Source organism: Drosophila miranda, chromosome 4 (genome assembly GCF_003369915.1).
Source record: "Drosophila miranda strain MSH22 chromosome 4, D.miranda_PacBio2.1, whole genome shotgun sequence".
NCBI classification, from domain to species: Eukaryota; Metazoa; Arthropoda; class Insecta; order Diptera; family Drosophilidae; genus Drosophila; species Drosophila miranda.
In genome coordinates this window covers 12,004,719-12,032,340 of record NC_046677.1, presented here as the reverse complement: position 1 = coordinate 12,032,340, position 27,622 = coordinate 12,004,719, and the positions used below count along the sequence as shown (strand labels likewise).

General features: G+C 43.5%; 1 protein-coding gene across 10 annotated transcripts in view; it reads left to right on the top strand.

The window, feature by feature from the left end:
* The window catches only part of LOC108162324 (protein sickie), a 208,675-nt gene that overhangs the window by 167,787 nt on the left and 13,266 nt on the right, over positions 1–27,622 (top strand). For 5 of the 10 annotated variants that reach the window (XM_033393956.1, XM_033393958.1, XM_033393957.1 and 2 more), the window contains 3 exons: positions 57–83; positions 3,622–4,043; positions 4,125–4,276. In XM_033393956.1, the coding sequence (XP_033249847.1) occupies positions 57–83; positions 3,622–4,043; positions 4,125–4,276 (601 nt within the window). Of the gene's footprint in view, positions 1–56; positions 84–3,621; positions 4,044–4,124; positions 4,277–11,661; positions 11,881–24,460; positions 25,955–27,622 lie in introns of those variants that run through there. The other 5 variants (XM_017297010.1, XM_017297008.2, XM_017297009.2 and 2 more) reach the window with 2 other exon arrangements.

Genomic DNA, 27,622 nt, shown 5'->3' with positions numbered 1-27,622 from the left:
TGTCTCTTTTTCTCCGTATTTTCTCCTCTTTGTTGTTTGGTTTTACCTTCGAAAAGCTACTTGCAAGAAAGGACATATCCAAGGTGACCAGAAATCGTTTTCCTTCGCACTTTTTTCGCACATTTCATCCGCACAGGAGTTTATGTTTCGTTTTGCTTTGCCACGCCCCAAAAGGAATCGAAAACAATCAGCAGCCTCTCAGCTTTTGCCACTTTTTCCCAGTCAGCAATTTGCATTTTACATGTTGCATACTTGATAACAAAGTGCCACACACGGCAGAGGCGTGTTTCGTGTTTAGTGTGTGTCTGGGACTCTGTTGCACTTGTCGCAGAAGTCTTTCTACCAGGCATTAGACGACGAGTGTAGTGTTCATTATGTACTTGGGGCAACAGGATGTATAAACAGGATGGAAATATGTTTAGAGAGAAAGTTAAAGGATGAAAAGATGTGGAATACAAAATTGTACATGCACATAGATACATAATGGAATGACGTGGGACTTCCCGTTGAGTAAGATATTAGTGATCCGTATGGGTTGAAGGATTAAAGGATACTTTGTGAAAGTTTGCTATATTTTGATAAGCTATCCCCTTTTCCCCCCTATGGATTAGCATAACTTGGGATTAATCTTCTGGAAAGCATTGTAATTTCATTAAAAACCTCGACCCTTTCCATTAGTGGCCCAAAAAAGTATTAAAAACTTGTCATCTAATCTACATAAGCTTCTTAACTCCACTCTGCTGCATACAGGAAAAGCCTTTTCTAAATTGTTTTTCCAGGGTACAGGGACAGGCACAGGGTCCTGTGTCTTTGCTCTCTGCATATTTGATAGATTTACGTACACATTTTCCTGTACTGTACCACTCTTCATCTCCACTATATTTTCCACGTTCGCTGCCTGCCTTCCTGCCTGCCTTCAAGTATGCAAACAGTTTTTCTTGTTTTTTTTTTGACATTCCCGTACATACATTTTCCTCCGCGGGAGGCTAAATGCCAGCCCAAAACCCAAGTCACATTCGGCTCCTCGGGGGTCGTGGGTTGTGGGCCGACATATGCTTGTTTACCCATGTGTTGCTGCTCTTCTGCATATTTTAAAGTTTTCACTTAAAATCGTTCATGGCCCGTGAGGGAGGAGGAGGCGCCAAACGACACGCCCATATATCGTTAAAGAGAAAAGTTCTCAGGTTTCCGCAGACAATGAGAAAATTCTTCGGGTAGAAACACAGGAGGAACAGAGTACACAAAAAAAAAACCGAAGAAACAGAGAAAACGGCAAATGGAAAACGTGGAAAAAGGCAACCGAGTGCCGGAGGAAGGTGTTTGTGGATGGCCAGATTATTATTTGACATGTCAATAGGTTTGCTGAACCTTTGACTTGAACGGAGTTGCTCTTCTCTTCCACGAGTACTCCTTTTTTTGGCCTTTGGCCCTGGCTGCGACTCCTCTGCGACTCCATTGCTACGCTGTTGTTCTGCTGTTTGCCACGTCAGCGGCGGCCACTGCAGTTGGGTGCCGACACCGAAGTCAAGTCAAGTGCTTCATTAAAAATTGTTCCACAGCTGCAGAAAAAAAATGGCAACGCCAGTCTCTGGAAATGGCAGTGAAAAAATGTGAACAACAAGAGGGAGCTCTGGGAAAAAGAGCTGAAGTTTAAATTGGAAAAAAATTCGGAGAAAACAGAAGGTGGTTATTAATTGGGGTTTATATAGAAGGAGCAGTTTTATATAAGGGAATTTCCAGGGAAAAGTAATTATTGTTTTGCAAAAAATGGGAGACTTTTTTTTAATCAAAAGATTTGAGCACATTTTTCTATAATTTATATTTCTATAAAGACCGAAATGATGCAATAATCTTTAGAAAAATGTTCAAAAAAGCTGTGTCCTTAGTTCTCTGTTTGGACAATAAAAGCATGAACAACATTACTCAATATAATTTCTATATAGTTTATATAGTTTTCACCTTCGAAAAACTTGTATTTCCACAACACCGCAACTTCCAACAATTCCATTAGAATATCCGCCGCTTCCATTGCACCATAGATCATTCAATACTAGCCGAAAATTTCATTTTCAAATCGGCCAAAAAAATATACAAGTGCACTCCTATTTCCAGTCCAAAAAGGAAACCTAAGCCGCTTCTGTGTCCAATGCTGCCTATGGGGCCTCTTCCAGTTCCGTTTTCCTTCCGAAACTAATCTGCTTTCGTTGTTGCTCTCCTCCCAGAGAGAGAAAGATACTTGATACTGCTCCTCCCGGTGACAGAGAGAGAGAGAGAAAGGGAGAGGCATAGACTCTTGCTTTCAATGGTCTCTTCCTCACACATCAATTATGCAAACGGAAGTGTGAGAAAAGTTCGAGAGGGAGGGAGCCTGTTTGGTGGCTTGTTATCAAATTTTACAGCCAAGACCCCACACAAAATGTGGTGTGTGGTGGTGGGGTCTCACCACTGAAATGAAAACATGGCAGCAGAGAGATACAGATACAAACAGAGGCGTCACATGGGCACATGACAGCAAATAGAGATACAGATGGAGGCACACCACACACATGACGTATACGTAATATTAGATTTGCATGCAAAATGCCATTACAGTCACAGAGTTATCCGAGCGAGGAAATAGGGTGGACAGGGAATGAGAGAAGAGTGGACAATTCAGAAAGGATGGACTTCTTGGCTTCTCCACATACCCTTTCCCCTTTGCCTTTCCCTTTCCCTTATCCTTTGTCCGCAGTCCATCAGCTTTTTGTGGCTTGGAAAATCTCTGCATTTTATGACAATTTGTCTAGGGAGCCTGCACGCAATGTCGCCGCCCCAAGCCCTTATCATGCCCCCAGCACACACCACACTCTCCTTTCGGTGAATTTGTAACAGAATTAAACGGAAATGGGAGTGGTTCTGTATCTGTATGCCCGTGCACCCGTGTGTGTGCCCAAAAGTATTCAACAGTCAGTGCTCATGTGAGCGGGCCCAGAGATTGGCCTAATAAACCGTAGAGCCGCAAGCGGAAATTTGCAAGTGTCTGGCCCCCGAACTCCATTTCGAAAATTTGAACAAATAGAGATGGAAATCTGCAAGCGTGTGATGCTTTATGGTAGGCACTGTTCGTAGGGGAAGGAAGAGGTGGAGGGGTACGAAATAATTTAGGGAAATGTGATGTGTTTCTTTCCTCTTGATTAGGGAATTGTTTGCGGAATTGTACGTAAATATTATTAAGGATATCGTGATGAGCATACCAAATATTCCTTTCGAATAATCGTGAAAAAACGATGATTCTTATGCCCTTGCTTGAAATTTCTCTCCTCATCGATGAGATGTCTTTCTGGATGAATATTTGAGATCATTCTGCACTTTATTTAGTAGCTTTTTATTGCCACAATTCGCTTTTCCAATTCGCTTTGATTTTTCATTCATAATTTCCTTTAAATGGTACCATTTTCATCGCTTAATTTCCATTTTAATCACCTTGAAATTGCATCCCAAAAACTCTCATAGCTGCCTTTGCATTTCCCGTTTGTCAATCACCGAAAACACCACCCACCCACACCCACATTCCATTCCATGCCCCCAAAATTGCCGTCAAATTACGAGTTGCCACACGAGACTAATGAGATTCCATTGCAGATCCACAAAATCGGAGAAAATGTATCCCTCGATGCTGAGCCGCGCTGGGGACGTGGAAATCGAGCCGTACTATTGCCTGCCGGTGGGCACCAACGGAGTGCTGAGCGCCCAAATGGCAGCTGCTGTGGCGGCCCAGGCCCAAGCCCAAGCACAGGCCACGCAGGGAAATTCTGGCAACAATGTGGTGGGTGGTTCCGTGGCCTGGAGCCAGCCCACATCGCCCACGCCCCTCAATCGAGGCCCCTTTGCGGCGTCAGTGGCAGCAGCGGCAGCAGCAGCAGCTGCTGCAGGGGTTCTATCGCCCACTCACGGAACGACCGCAGGAGCCGCAGGGATGGTTGGTGGCATGGGAATGGGACCCGGACTCGGCTCCGGTCTAACTGGCGGACATCGCCTCACATATCCCAAGAAGAACGACGAAGGTAAGAGGAGAGACGGCTCCGTCTGGAGGCATTAAATGCAGATTAATGTAACATTTCCATATCCTTGCAATCCTATTGCAGTGCACGGCAGTGCCGCATCCCTGCTGTCGGGCGGCAGTTCCCTCTACGGATCCGCGGAGGAGCGGCAGGCCCACGAGATACGGAGATTGAAGCGCGAACTGCAGGATGCACGCGACCAGGTGCTCAGCCTAAGCAGCCAGCTGTCAACCAATGTGAGTACTCCTCCGAAATAGAACTGGAAATGGATATGGAAATGGGAGTGGAAATGCTCTGAAGCTTAAGCTCTTCTCTGCGTGAATTATGAGTGCATTCTGTGTGCGAATCCTTCTTCTGCTTGGCCGCCCTTGAATTCCGTGAATAGTCGTCGCAAAGTTTTCGCTTTTACATCAGCGGATAGATTTAGACAGAGATTCGTGTCATACATATATCATGAGTGTTTAGACGGCGACAAGGTTGGGCTTTATGCGAGATGTAACTTCCAAGACAGCACAAGAAGGCTGCCAAGTGAATCATGTTGTAGTTGCAATCTGTGAATTTATGTGGACTGTCATTGTCTAGTAAAACCACTGATTTGTTAAGAGACCTTGGTGCAATTATTATTATTGTTTGCATTAAATGCCCCTCGAATCCATATACCTTTGAAACAATTAGAATCTTTGTGAGGTATTTCAATCAACTATGGTTTCACTTATTTTCGGATTACAAATAGTATTCGATATATGATCTCATTCAATGGACCTCCACCTGATTTGAATTGTTCATTAACGAAGATGATTGGATTTATAGTTTATTAATAGCTGTTACAATTCAATCCCATTTCTTCTAGAAAATATCAATATTTTCTTTCATTGATAGCCGCGTTTTTGGCTCCATTTGAATGCCGTTTGAAGAACGATTTTATAATCGAAAATTAATCAAAACTGTTGATAGAAAATAGGTAGAATATTGCTTTAATTTTTAAAACTAAATTCAGAGCGTAAAAAAGGTTTCATAATTCATAGTTTAATAACCTTTAAATTTTATCGAACCTTTACGAGTATTTCATATTAATCCAAAGTCAAAAAAACAATTTTTTTTTTAAATTAATATGCAATAGTAATCGATAGATACCGATGATGATTCGATAGGCGTATCATCATATCGTATTCCCCGCACATTTCATGATTTTTTCAGTGTTATATTCACCTTTTTATTTCTTTATAAAGACTGGATGAAAAATTTTCATCTTTTTCATAATTCTGATTTCCTCCTTCCGCCCACAAGTATGCTACGAAAAATCCAAATTAAAATTCACTTTTGAAATGTAATTGCAATTCAAATAAAGAACACGTTTTGTTGGGAATCCTTTTTATAGAGGCCCAGAGGTTCGTTCCCTGCCTAATCTCTCCCAGCACATCTTTCCATAGTTCCCCCATCATCATCATCATCAGCAGCAGCAGGCAGAGTCCATTAATTCAAGAGGTTATTCCGTGTCGTACTTTGTGGCACAATTTATGAGGTGGCAACGAACCAAATGCTGCGGCAGGGAAGTACCTTAAAAAGTGCCGCTTTTCTTCATGCTACAATTGTGTGCAGCATACCCATTCCCCTCCCCGTCCCCCGTGTGCCATCGTGCCTCAGATCTGATGGCGTGCCAAAATGTCTCGGGGAACTGCTTTGAGAGAATTCATTCGCTTCGCCTCGCCTATCATGGAAGTCAGCTTGCATTCAACTTTTCAGCCTTTTCCGCCAAGTTGCCTCCTGTCATATCCCATTCGAGCCGATTCTGTGCGGGTGTGGGTGAGTAGTATCTATGTGTGTTGTCAACAAAAGTCACGGGGGAAAATGTCTGATAAACTTCCGCGGCAGACAACAGAAGAAAACACGGGGCATGGCACACAACTTTTGCCTACTTTTGGGTGACATTTCCCATCTCCCATGTGAGGAGAGAGGACCGTCCCGCCCCCCCAGCGACAAAGTTGATTTCATTTAGGAAAAATTGTACTTGTGGAACAATTTTCATCAGAAAATAAAACAAAGTTTGAATTGCATTCCACTCGGGTGGATGGGGATTGGGTATGGGTATGGGTATGGGGGGATGGGGGATGGAGGAGCAGCTGTATTATGGTATTTTATGGTCTGTCTACAATGTTGAATGGCTATAAAGTATTTTATGGCCAGAGAGACACCCGGAGTCTTCGCCCACACCTTTCACCATCAAATTTATCGAGGCCAGACAGGCAGACGGCATAAATCTTTTATGTATTTCTCACTACCACTCCACCGCCCCCCCCTACTATTCCACCCACCTGATGGTTTAGGTGTGAGAAAGTCTGGTCTCAAGGTCAAGCCATAGAGGTACGTGCCAATTGCCAGCAAATCAGCCTGACGGACGGACGGATGGACGGATGGATGGATGGAATTTCGATGGAAACTTTAAGCCGATTGAAAGTCGAACTTTTACCAATTTCCTAGTGCACTCAACTGTGGAGAGGCAGGTCATTCATTGCTGCCGCTGCCGCTGCACTTCTGAAGAGGTTCCATGTCAATTTTTGCCAGCATTTTTCCAACTGAACAGAATAGGAACAACTTTCCGAAGCCATAAAAGTGCACAACAGCAAAGTTGTCGGGTGGAATAATTGCAATAAAGTTATGTCTCTCAGAAATTTCCTATTCTTTTTTGCTTGGGCTTTGAGTATTTCTTTGATTCTTTCTCTGTCTCTGAGTCTCATTCTTTCTCCGAGTCTAACTCTTTCCCTGAACCGCTGGTTCTTTCTCTGTTGGAGTAGAGCCATGGATATGGTCTGGTCCGGGGTTCGAGGCTGCGGATTATAAGGTGGTTTTGTGCCGCCGCCGCTGGAAAATGGGTCGCCATGAACATGATTTATCTTTCGAGTGTGTGTGTGGGCTGCTGCCAGTCCCAGCCCCAGTCCGAGTGAAATACATTAGCTCCATCGTGTATCGTATAATGCGGAAACTTGAAGTGGAAATTAGGTAGTGGCTGGCTTTTCTCTTATGAAATGCAACACTTTTGTTTCCTTGTACCATTCAATTCAATTAACTGTACAAATATTGCACAGTACCTACTCCCCCTAACAAATAAAAACTTTTAAATGTTTCAGAAGTTTTTCCTTCTCCGCTTTTTAACTATACTTTTGGCCACTTTTGTTTGGGAATCTCCTGCCCCTCTGGATTATAAAACTTTTTAATTGCCCATTGACTTTGATGTCGTTTTCTTTTCGTTTCTTTTCTTTTCATGTCGTTGGAGCTTTCCCTTTTCCCTCCTTTTGTCTTAGCCAAAGTTTTGCCTTTGCGTTAATTAAATTTTCTGCCATGGATAATAATGGCATAACTGTCTCTCTTTCTATCGATCTATTGGCAGTCTGTCAGCATATTTTTTTTGCCATTGGATCTGGCTTTTTCTATTATTATTTCTTTATTGACAGACGCCACACAGTTGTGTGGAGGCTTCAACGTCATGAAATTTCACTTTGCGGTGTAGTTTGCGGAAAAACTGAGGCTTCCATTGGGTTTTCATTGGTGGGGTGGTGGGCTGGTGAGCCTTGTGGGTGTCTGACAATGCAGTTTCGTGAACTTTTTGAAATGCTCTTGGGATACATAAACACATATGTGCTGCAATATGTGTATGTGTGTGTGGGTGTGGGAGGTGGAATGTGTGAGCAATTGTTGAAGGATTTTTTGGAATTTGGTATTTCGCTGTTTTTTCTTCCCTCTTGAGAGCAAGAACTTTTATGCCATTCCTGATGAATTCTGGTGTTTGAGTGCGGATTTTTGTAGTGTTTTTTTTAGAGCTTTTGTGAGTTTTTAAATATTTTACAAATTTTAAATTAAAGGAATTACTGAAAAGTTAGAGATTGATTAGACAAAAAACACTCAAAGATTATTTTCAATAACATAAATAAAATCTAAAAAAATGAATAATAATTCAAAACATTTAAAAAAATAAAATTAATTAATTTTAAAAGTAATTCGGTAATACAATATAAAAATAAATTTAAAAAAAAGCACTTTAAGTAAAACTAAAGCATACTCCAATCAGAATCACTCGCTACTAATGTTCCCTGTTCGTTATTTACGGAGCGAATGATGTCCGTTTGCTTATGCGAACTTTTTACAGCGAATAAACAGCTGCCGCTCTTTTTCAGTCGCATTTGAAATTGCTGACAGTACGCATAGATTGTAGATAGATATCATATCATACCCCCCTTCATACACATATCTCCCCATTCCGCATTCATATCCCTCTGTAAGTATTTCCACCTCTTTCAAGTGGCTGCTTCCATTCAAAAATCCAAATCAATTAATGGAATATTCTACCCCTTGTCCATTGGCATCCATAAGTACGAGTATTGTAGGGCGTGTTCCATGTTCAAGCCCCACTATCATCCCAGCAGCCACTCATTCCTATTTCCGATAGACAGATAGAGTCATCTGGCATTGCTCTCCATCTCTATCGCTATGTCTCTCTCTTTCTATCTGTGCGAGATTTGGCGCGTGTATTTTGGCGCTTGAGGCGATCCGCACTTTAATATTTTTATAGTTATGCTTCTTTGTCTTATCGCCCGATGGCTCGAACGGGGGTATGGGGGCACACCATCACGCTTTTAATGCTATTACATTGGCATGCATGAAGTCTGGTTCTTTGTATTTGTCTCTGTCTCCGTCTTGCGTCTCTCTTTTGCCTCTCTTCTACGGTCACTTGGGTCAATTCCGAGTGCGTGATAAATGGCCGCATTGCGTGGCTCCCGACTCTGGAAACATGGGACTCTGTCTCTCTCTCTCTCTCTCTATCTGTATCTCTTTCACCTACTTGTATCTGCATCTCTTTCTGTTGTAGTTTTTCTGTGTTTGTGGTTTAATATTTATGGTCAATGATAAGATTGCTCAATTGGGGTTTCTTCCAACATAGGAGAGGCGTGAGGCATGAGGCATGAACAAACTCAAACGCAGCTCCCAGTCTCTGAAAGCTAAAAGCTGTTTAAAGTTGATGTAGGTTCGGAAGTTTTATAAGCTGCTTGTGGTTTATACATATATATACTCTTATATAAATGTATTTGTATCTGTTCCAAGCGCATTATGAACTACCATAAAGCTTAGCCTGATAACAAGGGGCACGGCACGGGCACAAGCATCGAGGGAGTCGAGGGACACAGATAGCCAAAGGGATGGGATGATGTTTGTTTGGGATTTAGTTTGAGTTAAGAGTTGAGCAAAAGTAATGCGAGTCTGAGGGATATGCAATGGAAGAAGATGGAGGCTAAATTAAGAAGATTTTTACGAGAAAACGTTGATAGATAAGCTCGAGCTAAGACTACAGAGATCAGCTTCATTCGCAGCTTCTTCCTTTTCGCAACTTAATCAGCGACTAGCGAACTGAACAATCACCCAAATAGTTTAATGGCATTCCCTAATCCATTTTGATTGTCTTAAGTAGACGAAATTCAACTAAATTCAAGGTTCAAGTGCGCAAATATCGAAGTTCCGTATGTCAAAACATTATATTGTATATTTTTATAGCAATAAAAACTAATTTCAACCTATTTTCTTGCTCTTTTCTTTTTAGGTAAGTGATTTTGCTACCTATTTTCTATATAAATGATGATTATTCCGATGATTGGTATGTACAATGAGATTCGAAAAGAACTTCAGGATCAGTACTCATATAGAAGAACTGCTTTATAAACGCCTAAATGATTTCCATCAATGCCAAAGAAAAACTCCATCTGTTTCCATTCAGTAATAGTTTTGCTTCCTTAATCCTCCCCCAAAAACCAACAAAACCACATACGAATTCTTTCATAGAACTTCCCTCAATCCATCCATCATGCTTCCACCACTTAAGCTGAGTCTCAGAAATCAATTGCCTTGGCTCTCTGGCATTTCATTTACTAATAACCCACATCGTTTATATATGCCAATAGTTTAGCCAGAAAAGCATTCAACTTATGGACAAGACCCTTAATCCATCCCCAATCCCCACAATTTCTGCTGTCTTCAGCCAAATACTCGTACAATGACTCTTCCAGGGTGCTGCTCCAAAGACCAATAACCCCCGACTTTATCCCGATTTTTGTGGGATAATCAATCATTTTTTTAGCCATCGCACAAGTTTTCACGACTTTATTATGTCTGCCATTCCATTTCGCGATTTTGGCGGCCATTGTCGCTGGAACAATTTTCAGTGGCGCCGCAGAGTCTCGCGCCAAAAATAAATGACGCCACGGGGGGGCATAAAGAGGCTGCTACTGCTGCTGCTGCCTCCCGACTTTGTCCTTCACTTTGGCCTTACGACCAACTACAAAACACACAAGAAATTTGCAATTTTTTCCACTTTGTTGTCGTTGTCGATGTGTCGTAGACGTAGTCCTAGCCACACAGGAAGCTGCGTCTGTAATTTTTTCGTTTGCTTTTTGCATAGTTTTGCAGAAACGTCCAAATAAGTGGAGGCATCGATGGGGCACGGCACAGACGACGACTGTGGCAGAGACGGAGACGGAGACTGCGACCGTGGCGTACCGTACGCAGTGTCGCCACAGTGGCGCCTGACTTTGGTCTGTGGCGGCACATCCTGCAGGATATGTATTTTTTGGTATCGGCTATGGGGTATGGCAGGATGCCCTACGGGATAGACAAGTGATTGAAGGGTTTTTGGGATGAAAGAATGTTCTTTTGATTATAATTAATTCAATGAAACGAGGGTTTTTTGATGGAGAATGGTTAAAGGAGGTTGTCTATCTGAGGAAGCCTTTTCTCCAGTGATATCTAGATGGAAAAATACCCTTAGAGTAGAGTAGTTAGACTATCAACAATATATCAAAGAACCTTAAATCGAACGAAACTAATAACCACTTTCTATGGACCTCCTTATAAATTTAAATCTATTTTTATACAATCTGTCATCAGAAAAAATTAAGTTTTTCTTCAGCTACGCTCTTGGGAATTTGTATCCCCTTCCTTGCATCGATCCTTCCAAATACGATCCCCTTATATTTAAAGTAATTGAGTTTTTTCACACGCCTCGCGTTCTATCTTCAGTATTCCCAGCTCTCTCCACCGGAACTTGGCTTCGTTTCGTCCTCTAAAATCGTATTTGTTACACCCCTATGTGCAGTAGCGCCCCTCGGCTGCCATTAGTCCCGGCTCTTAACAATTTTCAAGCATCCACCCCCCTGTCTTCAGCCTTTTTCCCGTTTTGTTTTTACGCTTTTCCGCTTTTCCCTCTACGATGCGATTCTGTTATTTGTTTTGTCGCCATCGCCTCCGTCGCTGCCGACAAGTTGGCGTCATGGCAGCAGCTGCTGCCGCAGCTAGCAGCGCAGCAGGCAGTCGCTGCCAAAAGGATTTTATTTTGGAGTCGCCTCGGAGTCGAGTGTGGCAGGCAGGAACAGTTCCGGATTTGGAGTCGAGCCACACGCACGCATAAGGCTGGCAACATGTTGCTAGAGAGCACACATCGACACAGGCATCAGCATGTTGCTGATCGTTAGGGCGCCGCTCTCTTTCCAGCTCTAGCTCGCTCGCCTGCACTCTCTGTTCCGCCTCTCTCTCTATCTCTCTCGCGGCCACTACTGATCTTGCTCAACATTTTGATGTTGAATCAACATTCAAACAAAATTCAACTCTCTGACGCGTCGCACGTATCTGTATCTGAGCGCGCGGTAACCGTTCGAAAGAGTATCTGTAACTCAATGACGATCGCGCGTATCTGTGTCTGAGCTCTCAACGAACGTCTGTATCTGTATCTGATAGTACGCCGCGCTACGCGATCGCCTGTTTATCCAACTGATTGCTGAAGTGTTGCGTGAAGTGAAGATTTGTAAGCGAAAAATCAAGCAAAAATAAATATGAAAAATTCAAGAAATCAAAGGTTCATTCATGACCAGAGCGCCGGTTTCCAAAGCCACAGATCTATAAATAAATACAGTGCTAAAGTGCCTTTGGGGCCACCAAATGAGAAACGTGTTTTCATGTGACGTGCAAAAACTAAAAACAAGGGATTCCAAAAATTAATGAATAAATGTTTATGGGAACCGGTCAGCTCAGCAAAAGATTCCCCCAAACAGAATATCTGTAAAAATAGAGTGAGCTTCTGACACAGAAAGATAACAACAAGAAAAAAGCTAAAAACGAGATAAAAAAGAGATAATTGATAAGCAAAAGTGAACAAACAATACAACATGTTGCAACAATTAAACATGAACTGGCGGTGGAAGCTGTGGGGGCACACCAGTCGCCGCCAAGTCGTGTTCATTGCTAGGGAGGGTATCGTATCCCATTCCGCCCAGATCTCAGACACTCCAGTCCCCACTCCCAGACACCGTCTGCAGACCAGACCAGACCCATTCCCAGACTCTTACAATTCATTCTCTCTCTCACGTAAAGTTACACCCGAGGCACCCAGTCTTTGGGGCACAATAATTGCACAATCAGCAGATTACTTTATTGCCATAGGAAAATCTGCTATATCAGCTGTACCTCTCTCTCTCTCTCTGTCTCTGTCTTATTTGTTTTTCTTTCCACCAAAATAGCAACAAATTAAACAGACACCAAGCAGATTTCCATAGGTGGCAGAGTGCAGTGCAGTGTAGTGCAGGGGAGTGACGGAAGTACAGAAGAGGTGGTTTTCACGACGGGGAAAACGGGGAAACTCGAAAGTGCAACAATGGCAAAATGGTTTAATGGAGCATGTCGAAATGAGTTTTTTGGGCAAATTGTTCAGTTCTACGACTACTCGGTATTCACGGGGCATATGTGATGAAAAGCCTGCACATCCCATTTAAATGCAGAGGAGTTCAAGTGCCAGTGGTGGAGTGGAGTTGTTGAAAGGGGTTTTCACTCTTGGCGAATGGAAATTGTTGGAAGATAACTGAGCAGAGACCGAATTTGTATGGGAAATGTACAAAGGATCGCTTTTTACATAACATCGGATCTATAAACCTCTTTGACACCACTTCTATGATTAGACTGCAAAAAACACACTTTTATTCAAAGATAGGTCCATAAAACATCGCAGATTAAAGATTAATATCTTTTTTGTCTTGATTCCGCCTCAAAAAATCGAATTTTAAGACCATGATGTCACGTAGCTTCCATAGAAATTATAGATCTTTATGGTTTTCTGAAGCTTCGTCTCCGGAAACTAGTCTGTCGTTATATTTCCGCTAGGGGCCAATCCCCCTCTGCACTCGTTTCTTTCGTGCACCAACCCCCGGCTCACGCGCTTCTCAGGCTCGCACAACTTTTTTTATTTAATAGAGACAAAAATATTTAAAACACATTTCTGAATGGTTTTGTTTGCTTTCCATCCACTCTGCCCTACATTTTGGACCATAAACGACCTATGATAATTCGGAAACCATTTGAAACCTTGTTCTTAATAAAAATATAACATTTTGTAGCCCCAGGGAAGATCTTTAATACCTTTTTTATACGTGCATGTGCATGTTTTCCTATCATAAACTGTCTGTAACCCACACACTTTTTATAGCTTCGTATATTGATCATATCGCTCTGTCATTGTCGCAGCCACCCTCGTATTCCACGAGCCGATCCCCTAAATGTCACCCCTAACCAACCCTCCTTCCACAGGGGTCTGGTCTACCAAGCCACTGTCAGATGCAACAACAAACAGTAGCCCCTGTGCCCCTACACACAAATTGCACAAAAACATGTCAAGAGAGACAGAAGAAACAGAGCCAACAGCAACAGCCAACAGCAGCCAAATGGATAATAAAAGACATTGTCTGATCTCCATTGTTGATGGTTTTAGTTTGTTTTTGGTTGCAGTTTTTGTTGCTTGATTGAGTGCATGGCTGATGTCTGATGCCCCGCAAAAACGTCTGATGGAAATGCAGTCAGTATCTGTTGCCAAATTTCACACATATTGACTTTTGGCTAATGACTTTTTGGGCAGACACAGCAGACAGCAGAGGAAAATCAATCGGATAAGATCTGGGACTGTACTCCTGGGAGCATCATTCCAGTTCCATCTCTGAAATATCAGAGTCGTCTCTCCCTCGCATTTGTGGCAGCTGTCTCTGCCTCGAGGTGTCACCCTCCCCTGCCCTGCCATGTGCGTGTGTGGCATGCGATCAATTATTGTATCGGGAAGTGGGAAATTGAAGGAAATTCCCAGCATTTTGTTCCACCCCTCCTTCGGTGTATCCTGTATTCCCTTTTTGTTTTTGTTTTCCGCTTTGAAAAGTATTTTTGTAATAAATTCTTATTTGAGGCGCCTCCGCTCTCGGGATTTATGGGAGAGGACTGCAACTTTCGGAGAGAAGATATTTTAATTGAAAGAATATTGCGGAATGAACTTTTTGCCCTCTGTCTAGATGAAGATTGATTTTCGGAGACGGCAGAGACTTTCCTCTGCAGCAAATTTTCATGCGCCGCTAATCAAAATTAGTCATGCCTGAAATATGGTAGGAGAGGCACAGAGGCACAGAGGGGCGTACGGGGCGGGGCGTTTGGGGCCGAAGGAAAATTAGTTTTTAATTTGTAATTTTTCGCACACTGCCAGCAGAGCCCCAGCAAAACAGCAAAACAGCCAAGCAGCCAAACGGCAGGCGTCACAACTTTGAAGTTGTTTGTGATTTCTAATAATCGTTTCTCTTTGAACTGCCTGCCATCGAGAAAGTGTGAAAATGGCAAAGGAAAAGCCTCGACTTCGTTCAAGTTTTCCAGTTCAATTAGCCGCCATGGATCGCTGGTCGCGCAGATCGCGCAGAGATCTCAAGAGTCCATAACAATTTCCGGCTGACAGTTTGATGGGCAATTTCTGATACACATGTTTTGTAGATCACTTTTCCCAGTCGGGCCTTTCCTTTCCCTGTGGAGAGTCCTCAATGCAGTTCCACTTCCTCCTCGATATTAAAGGCAGGCAGCAATTTTCTCCGCATTTTCCATCTCGAAATGGAAATCCAAATGGCATTGCCAACTGTTTGGCACCTTTTCCACTGAATGTTTGTCGAAGGGAGGCAGGGGAGGACTGAGGATAAAACGATGTCAAAAACGTTTTTCCGATGCCGCCAAACAGTCTCCGCCTCGGTGTTCGGTGGGGCAGCTGTTGAGTGTTTTGCATTTTTCAGTGTGTGTTTGATGTAAATGCCATGTAAATATTTGATCAGCCCTCTAGCCCTAGGAGCAGCCCAGCAAATACATGGTGTGTGCCCGTAGCAAACCTCAGAGAAACACTTAAAAAATATGCACAAAGGGAGACACACAAAGACCATTCAGGGCAAGGCGTCACTTAATTAACAGGCAAATTTTATGAAGAGACCCGACCCGCACATCGATTCATTTGCTACCGTCCCTTGTCCCCTGTCCCCGGCTCAAAAGGCAGGCTAATGACCCAATGGATCGATGTAGAGCCCAAAATAATCCCAGGGCGCATGTCTGGCGTGCTTAATGGAGGCGCTACCTGTTCTACGACAGGGATAATCGTATTTTATTGGAGAAAAAGGGTTCAAGGGTTCCAGTCTTCCCGTCCGCTTTAATTGGCGGAAAAGCGGGAACAATATTTGTTGTTGTTGTTGTTCTTGTGTTGAAGAAAGGAAATGATAATTATCAAAATGAGACAAGAAATTGTTGTCCAGAGGAAATCATTAAAGTAGGGAAAATTAGCATGGGAAAATGTTAGAAAATATAAGAAAATTATGCTATGAAATTAAGTTGAATGAATGGTAGAAAATGTTGTGCTCAAGAAGTGCTAAAAGATGTAGGAAGAATGGGATTAAAGACACAGAAGAATAGGGGGAAAAGATAAACAGATTAAAGAACAGATTAAAGTGGTATGTTTAAAGTGATTTTAAAGCCAAATATAGCATTTATTTTCTTTTGTTTCAAAAGAGGGTTTTAAAACGGAAAAAGAATTATATAATATTTTTAACTGCTTAAGCCGAATGTATAAACCGAGAAGCTCTTACTTTTTGGTTGAACTTTTGAGGTACATGTATAAGGTAGTAGATTTGACGAATAAAGAAGGTTTAGGGGTTCGAAATTCAGTACGCAAGGTTCCTATGAGGCTCCATTTCCATCGCCGGGCAATATCAAGTAATACGAAGTATAAAAACACTTCAGATGTGCCATAATCATGCCATTCCTTGAGATCTTCACATTGAAGAGCATATTTTTCAGGAGCACATTGCACGATTTAAGTTCCCATTCAATTAAATGAAACTACAGCAGAAGTTTCCTTTTATAGAAGTCCAGAGCCTTCAAACATCTCTCAACTAATATAATAATTAGTTAAATGGCTGCCCAACCTTTATAATTCAGAAAATTACACACTCCAGAAGTCACTCACAAGGCAAGACTGCTGTTTGTGCTGCTGCTGCCCTTTCTGTAGTATTTTTACCCTATCGTTGCACCTTTATGTTGCCTAATTGGTGCTGCACCTTTGGCAACATGTTGCCTGTTGCAGCTGCTGCGGCTGCCGTCAAATTGCAGCCGTCCTTGTGGCTGGCTCTGACACTCAATAAACAGGCATTAATGTCGGCTTTTTGTCTACTTCTCTTTAGAAGCGAGAAAAGCGACACAAAGAGGAAGAGAGAGAGAGAGTGAGAGGAGTGGCACAAGCAGAACAAGGGCATCTGGAATGCAACTCAATCATTAATCAGCTGCAACTAATATTGTGGCAGCTGCTAGATCGTAGCTCTGCCCCATTCTGTTGTTGCTGCTGCCTCCTTCCTCTTTCCATTTTCTAATTGTAGTTTGACAAACATTGAACCCATTGAGCATCAGAGACCGATCTGCTCCACTTCATGATTGTAGTTCTTGGAAGGGACAGCACAGCAGAGCTCCATCTCCATCTCCGTTTATCGTTTTCCATCTTATCGCTGGCTTCCATTTAGTGCTTGAGTTTCCACAGAAGGCACTCCCCTTCTTGGGGCACTCTGTGTCCCCTCTCGTTTCCCCTTCAGATTCTGGAAAATTTAATTATCGTTATGTCTGAATAACAAGCAAAGCAGAAGGAGGCAGGAGGAACAATTTACTAAATTGTTCAAAGGGGAATGTCTTTTATCAATCATGGATGTGGCAACACTTTCCTTCCACTTGATTTACTCGATCATCGATCCACAATCAACGATCGATGGAACGTGCAGTGGATAGATATCCATCAGACATCCATCAACATCCAGACAATGTCCAGACAATGCCAATCGCATAGAAAGCATCTCCCGATTCCAGTTCCACCTCCACTTCCACTTCGCTGGGAAATTTGCATAAAAACCCAAATCGAAACGAAAACAACGAATCGAGAAATCTAATCAAAATGATTTCCAGTAGAAAATTGGAATAGGGAATCACGGGTACTCGCACCAGCCGTGGTCGGGTCTCTCCTCTGTACACAAATCACGTCAGCAGACAATTTATCAGACGATGAGCGAAACGAATTGAATCGAAACGAAACCTTGGGTCAGTACGACCGACTTTGAATGCGCTCGAAGGCTAATGAAATGCAATTGGAAATTTATTGGTTCGCATGCAGATAGAACCCCAGCTCTTCGGTGGGGTCCCACCGATCTGAAACTGGAGTTCCACTCGAGTTCCATCCGTAATTACACAATTGCCACAGAAACAGCCCTGCACATCTGGGCTGTGCAACGGCGACGAGACGTCCACTTGACGGACAACACAGTACCAGAAATTATTATATGCCAGTATACACGAAACAATGACGACAACTCCACATCACTCTGTCTGTCTGTCTGTCTGTCTATCAGAGGGTCTCCCTCTCTGGTTCTTCGTGTGCATGTTGCATGCAACATTTGTGCCTGCTCGCCTGCTGCCTCCCTTTTACTCTCTTGTTTTGTTGATTATGCTGATGAGTTTTCTGCCTCTCTACTTATTATATATCTCCAGTCCCCCTCCTGCATCGCTAATAATAATAATGAAAAACTTTTCCCCCCCTCTTTCTCTCTTTTTTGGCTCTTCATTTTTTTTGGGATAATGGGCTTTGGGGTTAAGGGGGGTCGGTTTGGGTCTCTCGACATAGTTTATGCCCCCGTAACATGCATCCCCAATGGACAATAATGGACGACGAGTGTACGGGGGGAGGAGGTGCTCGTAATAGTTGGAAAAAGCTGTCTTTTTATCTGTTGTGTAGGTGCCAGCAATGCAATCCCAGAGTAACATTTGGCAGAGGCCTCTCTACCCCTCTCTCCTCCTCTGTCTCCTCCTCTGTCTCCTAGCGAGAGATGAAAGATATGAGAGTGGGTTTTCTAGAGGCTTGAAGACACTTTAAAGCGGAGGAGAGAAATGTTTTTAAAGTGGTAAGAAGGAGTCTTGAAAAGGTGGTTTCTTTTTTGTGGAATTTCATAGGAAATCTATAAAAATGTAACCTCCAAAATTGTGTATCTGGTATCTTTATCTAAAGCCGCATAAAACTTCTGTTCGATTAGGATCTTTACGAGCTTAGAAGCCGAAAGGAATGTTATCTAAGAATTATTTTTGGGGGAATATAAATTTCATAATGTTGTATATCTTTTATGGGAATTATAAACATTCTTGATAGATGGCTGAGAATAAATAGCTGGTAACGATTTGAACTCATTTCACAACAAATTATGATGTAGACTTAAAATCCACTAAGAAAATCGTCCAACAATAATATTTATTCTATAATCTATAGAAAAATGTAATATTTTCCATAAAAAAAAATTAAAAAAGAAAGGCCTTTCCCCTGCATCGAAGTCAGAAGCCAGATTTTTACATCAATTATCCCATAAATTACCATCACATAAATCTTTCGTTGTTGCCATCCGAAAAATCTGATTATCTCTTATCTCTCAAACCATGAAATATCTCTCCCCACTCTCCACACTTTATCTCAAACGTCTATCTGTTTTGCTGATTTTGCATTAAAGAAAAATCCGCTTAAACTTAAAAATTCTCTCTCTCTCTTTCTCTCTTTCGAGAGAGACGGGAAGATAATAAACACTTGAAAGGGGGAATTATAGACTGCAGACTTATCTTCGTCATTAAGCAGACATTATCTCAGATTTTGCCGCATTAGAGATGCTTGTTTTCCCTCTCTTTCTCTCGTGGGATGGAGGGGCAGCTCTGGCTTCGACCTTCGTTATGCAATTGGTTTTCCAGTCCATCCAATCAAATGCAATTGCCGCCGCATCTGTCCGGGGTCCGGGCTCTGAAGTAACTCTTAATGAAATGCATTAAGGCTCGCTCGCCCCTCGTTCATATAAAGATCTCATATGCTCGGGCAGATTGACGCAAAAAACTCATTTCCCCCCATTGAAATTGAACAAAAAACCCTCTCGAGTTACATGCCTAATGTTGTTATATATACGATATACGATATACTCGTATGCGAGCCTCTGCTGTGGCATAAGAAAAAAGAAAACTTAAATTAGCCTCAATTGTTTATAATTTCCACAAAAGTGCTTATGCGCTCGTATCAAGTGCTTGAGTGAGGAAGTGAGTGGAGTGCAGGGTCTGTCTCGGTCCAGTCGAGATCGTCTTGAGACCGGTTCCACCCGCTACATAAAGTTCCGCCGAAAACTTGGCCACAGAGGCCTCTACTTCCACTCTGTGACTCTCTCACATAGCAGGTTTCGTGTCTAATTAATGCACTTCGATAAACGTCAGAGTAGAGATACAAGAGAAATATACGAGTATCTGAGGACCAGAAACGAAGCCGAATGTAAGCTGAAATTCTGAATACCCTTCTGGTTAAATTAATCCCAGTGCAGGTACAAGTTAATATTGTTTAATCTGGGTCAAATATGATAGGATCAAGACCTAAGCCTTACTGTGAAGATGGGTTGGCTTTGCAGAAAGGGATTTGTTGTAGGAACAGCAGCTCTTATTTATGATATAGTGGTACAATTCCAAGGGTTTGTTTGAACCTCAATAAAGATTATTCTGTAAGGGATTTTCAAACGGATATTAAGATACAGCAACATGGATACGTAATATGAAAATTATTGTATATCTTGCTGCCATCTTTCTACCAGTAAATCCAATGGAGAGTGAGCGAGAAAAAAAACCGAAATTTTCGGAAATGACGGTGTCAGCATCGTTCAGTCCTTTTTGGGCGAGCGATTCGAAGCGAGTCCCGAATCCCACCGAATCGATTTGATTGCCTGTTCAAGCAGGGCTCTAATACTCTGTTTAGCACTCAAATTAGTTCGAAATTATTCACATTGACTGAGTACTCGTTCCTGAACGCGTCATAGGTCATTTTGAATGGATGGATGGAGATCTCTAGTAGCTTTAATAATTAGATGAGGATATTATAGCATCCAAAGTTTTCTTCTTATTTTATTTTATTCTTATATTTTGTTTCTTCTAAATCAAAGTTCTCCCAAAAATCCTAATACCCTCTTCAAGAGGCAGCGACAGCTCTTAGTTTTTTGTAGATCGCCTGGCGCTCCCCTTTTCAAGACTTTGTTGTGTTTTTCGCTGTCTGTTTTTTTGTTTTTTTGCATAAATACATAAATTTATTAATTTTATGATCCGAGTTCGCTCTTGGGCGATAACCGTTCGATGATAAGCCCCAAAGGCAAAGACAACAGCCCGAAAATTTCAATGGAAAAAACGTTGGCAATGTTTCAGGCGGCGCCGCCGCTTTTGCTGTTTTTGCTGCTGTCAACGGAAATATGTTTCCAACGTTAATTTCTATATAAGTTTGAAATACGATCTATAAAACACTTTAACGCCGGGCACTAAATTTCTTTGTGTTTCTTTATTATTATTAATTTTTAAAACACACCTTAAATACGCAGAGGGGTTGGGGGTGTGGAATAAAAGTATTCCGTCGAAGTGTCTGTCAAATCTAACACCCAAACCATAGCCATAGCCCCCGAGAGCTGCTACTTAGCTATGCAGTTGACAGCAGCTCTCGAAAAGTCATGAATCGGCATTTTGTGTGCTTTGTTTTCAACCAGTTTTTGGCATTGAAGTGGCCTGGCATGTGGTACGAGAATATTTTGGATATTTTGCCTGTGACACAATTAGCCAACGAGTTTTTCGCTTTTTCGCTTTTTGCGTAGCTTTGCAATAATCGATCAATGGAGGGGCGCCCCAATGTCAACAGCAACAGCAACAGCATCATCATCATCAGTAAAAATAAAACGTATCGTATAGTATTGTGCCCCCAGGACGGCAGCAGCAACAGAACATGTGTTGACTTGATCTCTTGATCGCTCGCACTCGTAGTGTGTTGTCTTTTCATTTCCTAAATGCATTAATCAGCCCACAGCTTCAGAGACACTGAAATGTCACTCATTATTATTATGTGTATATATTTTCTTCTACTACGAAAAATTTAAAGCAATTTCCTTTTGAGATTCGGGCTGCCTGATAAGACAGCGCCCCAGCACCCAGCGGCAGCAGCCGCGTTGTCTAGACAGTGCTCTGCTCCACTCTGTGGCCTGGCCGCCTGCCCACAGGAAAGAGCACCCAAAATCTGTGGCAGAGAGAGACTTAGAAAAGGTGGAGAGTCAGACAGACACTCGCGATAAGGCGATGGTTTTGGTGGCTTTGCATTTTGGCGAAAGTTGTCAATGCTCCTGCTGCTGCTGCGCTGCTGCTGCGCTGCTGCTGCGCTGCTGCTGCTGTCAAAGGTGCGTTACAGATAAACCAACAGCCACAGAAAAACGAGGCTAAAAAATGGCTAAGAAAAAGAGTGAATAAAAACGCCTCCGCACAGGAAATCAGTCTGAACCTTTGGCATTTCAAAGCGGCCACAAAAGTTCATCGTACAGAGACTCGTAAGACTCGTATACAATGTAGTATTTCCCTTGAAAGATATACAGATACAAAGACTATTAAATGCCAATGCAAACTGCAATTGCATAAATTTCAATAGACAATAGTTTTTCGCTAAAGACAAAAATTCAAACAATTAGACGCCCACATGACCCACAAAAGTCACTTTTCGGGGGTTGGGGAAGGGAGCTTTTTGATTTTCTGATGCCCTGTGGGTGCTTGAAAATTTTCGACAAAAATTTGATTTATATTCGCCTTTGATTTTTGAATCAATTTGCACGACTTGAGACGTGGTTTGATTGAAATTATTGACTGGTGCAGTGGCTCTACAACTGTCCAACTGCAGACTGTACAGTGTACACTTTGTGCCTCTCAAACTATGTCTTGTGTTCCTCTCAAACTCTTAGCCCGAGGCTGAGTCACTCTCTCTGCCACTTTTGCTGTCTGTCGTGCTCTTTTGAAATTAGTTTTTTGCATAGCAGCTCATAAATTTCAAGAGACTTCCGCATTGCCACTGCAACACTTTTTGTCGCTGACCCAAGTGTCGGCTGCAGCAGTGCTTACCAAACCGTCGATGGGGATTCACATTGTCATCTGAGCTCCTGCATTGAAAGGTTGATTGATTGCCGCGATACAATCGCAGGCAGGCATCTCAAATTTATTATATATCTATGCACATATGTACTATGCGTGTATGTGGATGGATGGATTGTCGGGGAATGTGTATACCGTCTGTGCTATAAAATCTTTATATTCCAGAGTTCACTCTTCACCGATGACCCATGTTTTTATGATATTTTTGGAGATAGTTTTCTGCATCTAAAGTCGCATTTCTGTTGCAATTACAGCTCTCTCAGGTCTTTCTATTAAACAGCAGTGGTTTTTCCAAGTCTAAGGCTGTTAAAAATGTACTTTCAGCACATCTTCGTGACTTTCAGACTTAAGTTTGACTTGAAACAAAGTTTTTGGCTGCTTTTTGTTGCATTTTATAAAGTTAAAAAAGTTTTTGTTTGACTTTAAGGCTGTTGAGTCTTGGTGGCACGCCCCATATGACAGTGTTGAAGGTTGAACTTGAAAATGTGGCCTTAAACTTAAAGTTCCAAGCTTTAATCACCGTAGAACCCGTAGTTTTATAAGAATTTCTATGACTTCTGGCAATTATGGCAGTATGTTATTTTTTGAGCTAATTGTTCCAATCCAATCCCCTTTAAAATACAACACTTATTCCTATCTCAGATTCCTGCACTTATCTTTGATCTCTCTGACATTTCTCCATTCCTGACACTCTCTCTCTCTCTCCCTAATTATTGGAGAACTTTAATGTCGTGTTTAATTACTTCATCCACATTAAAATGATATACATTCCCTCACATCCTGGACTCCAGGCCCCACAATTAAAGTGGTTTATTAACAGAGTTAGCAGAGAGAGCACAGAACGCTGTGGCTTACCCCATGAAGTGCAATCAAAACAATTACAGCCAATTCACGCAGTGCTAAAAACAACAACTGTCCAGAGAGAGACCTCCAGCTCCAGACAAAAAATACAACAATAAAGCAGAAAACATCGAAACGTAGTCGTAGTCGTCGTCATCGTCTATATGTTGATGACATTAGAAAATTGTTGTTTATTGCATTTCCTTGTTATTGTCGGAGAGGCCCGAAGTCAAGCCCAAGTCTCCCCGACCAGCCTCTTGGCCAGCAGCAGGCGGCAGCTTTTTTTCGCCTTGCCACCAGAAGTGTTCCGTTCCTCCTTCTGTGGCTGTGGCAGTGGCTGTCTCTCTCTCAAGTGTCAACGACTGCTGCAGGCCAAAGAACTAACAAACCAATTGACAGGCAGAAAAAGCTACAGAAATGGCAGCGCACCACACATGGCACATGCTTGTACGAGTAGCATAGAAACATAGATACATAGATACTCGTTTGTGTGTTTGAGTTTGAGTGCTCGTTGGGTGTCAGTCGAATGTGTCAAGTAGTTGATAAAACTTATAAGATGTTGGAGAACTCGAAGCAAAATGCAGTTCCGGGTAATCGTGGATATATTCGCTAAAGAATTGTGGGTTGTCTATGATCTCTGTACAATCGAAAGCTCTCGTAACACCCGCCCCATTAGATTCCACTCACGTGCTCCTCAGTTTGACATTGAAAAGCCGTCGAATCCATTAGGCCTGGCCTCTCCTCCTCCTCCTACATCCATCTCCCATCACCATCTCCTCCATTGTGCTGCTGCTCCATTAACTTGCTCTGAGGTGCGATAGTTTTTTGGCCGTCAATCAGAAAACCCGTCATGTGAAATGGATGCTAATTAGGCGTTAATGAGGCGTCTTAGCCATAGAAACCAGAAAACCAGAGACAAGTTGAGGGACAGCCACGATTCGAGTGACTCTTACTTTGAGGAATATCATCTCCGACTCTTGAGGCATCAACTCCCACATTTGAGGCATCATGTGGATTCCAGGGCGTGTCCCGTGGAGTTCATTGGACGCTCAATGAATGAATCCATGCTTCAATTAAAAATGATTGATGCCACCATGAAGGGATGGCAGGGGGCCTCCCTAGCAATGAACAGCGAGCGAGTGCGGTGAAGGGGGCAGCATTAAACAATATCTATCTGGGTTACCCCCGGAGTCGAATGAATAAATGATAAATTTGAATCCTCAATTCAGCGATTAATCAATGTTTAAAGTGAACAACGAACAGCCGACGAAAACCAAAATGAAAAACTTGTGAAAACCTCTCGAATCGAAGTCCGAAACTTAAGAAAAATCCAACTCGAAACGATGTCTGCGGCCAGCACCAGCAGTCGACCGCCTCCGTCGCCGATTGCGGCGCCCATTTTTGATGGCTATGCCACGATCCGTGCGAGGGGTCTGACCCGTTCCTGTTCCATACGCGCCGCAGAGGCCACCGAAGCGGCTGCCTCCTCACAGCCACCGGCCCATCAGCCGCACATACTGCAGCCCCAGAGGAAGAGAACAGTGTCGCTGAGGAGCACCTACAGCCAGGGGAATGGCGAGGAGATCTATGCCCGGGCGAAGCCCGTGAGGACACCCACCATTGGAGGAGATCTGGAGCCGATTTATGCGAGCACCACATCGAATCCTGTGGGCTTTCGACCGCTCTCTGACGCCTCCAGCTCCTCGGGCGGCGGGAGCATGCCCTGCGACTACCAGAATGCCAAGAAGAACTCCCGCTTCTCCCTGGACTCCCTGCAGAGCAGTGCCACGCCCAAGACCCCGGACTACAATACAGCGGGGGAGGAGGAGCACATCTTCCTGTACACCGCACCGGATAGCCCCAAGCGTCGGTTGGACAGCGGCCTGCGGAGCTCCTACGACAGCTCCGAGAGGGGTTGCTACTCGCCTCTGCCGAAGATCAGTTTCGATATGCAGGAGCGAGAGCGGGAGCGGGAGCGCGATCCGAGGATACGTCCGCCCACGTTGCGCCACAATTCCGTGGGATCCACGGGCTGTCGACGACCCATGACGCTGTCTCTCACGGAGGCGCCGCGTTCGCCCACAGGCCTACCGCCGCCCGCACCAGTGCGCCGCGAGAGCCTTTATGCCAAGCCAAAGATCTATGCCACGCCCACGAGGCCTCCGACCAGCACACGCCTCAATCTGTACGAGCTGCCGATAGTCACGCAGCGGAGCAACAGTGCGGAGCTGTTGGAGAGGTCCTTCACGAGCCAGAGCCTCGCCACCATCGACCAGGATGAGCTCCTGGTGGTCCCCAACGCCATGCCCATGCTCCCGAACGCCGTGGATCGGCGCTACCACACGCTGGGGCACATGCGGGTCAAGAGCATGGCGGCGGGTCTGCACCGCAGCCACGATGTGCCCGTGGGCTCCATGCTGGACATGGCCACCGGCGGGCACTGGCGGACGCATCGCGGCGGCAACAAGTCGGTGGGGAATATCTACGCCTCGGCGGATGCGGCCGTCAGCGATCTGAATCGCATGGCTCCGGAGTACATGGATCCGCTGGACTTCAAGATCGGCTGCCAGACGACGCTGAGGAGCAAGCCGCTGATTCCCTGGTACGAGCTGGCCATCCGGAGGGACTTCAAGCGGCAGTCGTGTCCGCCGATCAGTGGGGGGGCAGGGGGAGGCCAACCATCGCTGACATTGGCCGCCTCGCCGCAAGAGGAGCTCGAACAGGTGATGTAAATTTAATTAAAAGTGATCAATAATCGACTATAAATCGATCAAAAGTATCGAACATTCATCGATGCCACTAGAATAATCCTAAAATTGAACGTAACGTCATGCGATCTGTAGCGACTTGTAATTCATCGATTATTAATCGGTTTTTGGCGATAAATCAATTGCCAATCGATGTGGGTATCGATTTATTAACAGAAAGTGCCAAAAAACAATAAATAACTCTTTGAATGAATATTTCTCTACCAATCACCCCATCAAGAAGCGTATAAACTCAACAGAACAGAATATTACAGGTTCCTATAAATTTCCTATAAATTCAACAAATTCCCTCATGTTTTGCTGGTACTGTTATAAATTTCATGGTGTCCATGTTCTGCGTTCTCCGTTCCTCTCTGCTGTTCCTGGTGATGTCTTCACCTGGCATTCGCTTCATCCGGCTATGGCATTACGAATGCAAGTCATCGAATATGGCCAAGCAATGTACATACTCGTACTCGTACCAGCAGCAACCTCCACACTTGACCAACAATGCCACTGCAACTGCAGCCGCTACTCGTACAGAAAATGCAACTGCAACTGCAACAGTCCGAGGCAGACGCAGTGGCAGTGGCAGAAGCCAGAGGCTGAAGCAGTACGACTGTCAGTCGCCGTTAGATGCTTTACCCACTGATTGATTTAATCAAACTTGCATGAGGTGCCTCTGGAGCTGGAGCTGGAGCTGGAGCTGCATGCCTGCCTGCATTTGTCGCTTGTCTTAAGGCCTTCGGGGTCCTCCTTTGCTCCGACTCTGGCTCTGGCTCTGCTCTCTGGCATATTAAATAAATGAACAGCCACCGCTGGCCCAAACGTCTTTCCCATTAGGTTCACGTCCCATGGATTACAGTTCCTGATTTTAATCCTACGACGATGTCCGTTTTGGTGCAAGCAGCACCCCACAAACAACATCTGTTGTTGCTGCGGCAACTGCTGCTGCGACTGCTGATGACCAAAACTGATGACCTGATTTCGCAGAACATGCAATTGATATGTCCACGAAAGAAATCGCCAGCTTTCAATGCGGTTTGCTCAGCCATGGGAATGCCCTGCAAAAGGCAAGACGATGATGATTTATAGAGTGTTTTCTTTATATAGAAAACTCATTGATACTTTGATACCTGAGAAGGCAGGATTGGAGTGGAATTTTAGCGATGGAAATGTACAATTTCGTGCCACAAAATGAATCGATATCATCGATCACTCTCTTGATGAATTAATCCATAACTATCCACATTAAATCCCCCAAAACCTGACCCCAATTAAAACCCACGAACACTCGGTGCGTGTTGAATATTTTTGAGCACTGCCTGCTCCTTGGGATCACAAAATACACACTCGATGCCCATTCATAAACCCCTCGACACCGCGATACCGCGATACCTGGCCGATCCCAAAAGGCAGACTACACCAACAATTTCGTCGCCAATTGCGGGTCCAATCAATGTCAGCTTTCAAAACAAATAAAGTTGCCATTAATGCCGTCCGTTCGGACGAGTACACAGTGGAGTACGTTTGGTTTGTTTTTTATCTCTCGGGTTTCTTAAGGTTTTGTTTTTTGGCGCGTTTTTTTAAAGCGGTTTTTAGACTTAGCCTCTGCGACGCCACAAGCTCTTGTTTTTTAAGGCG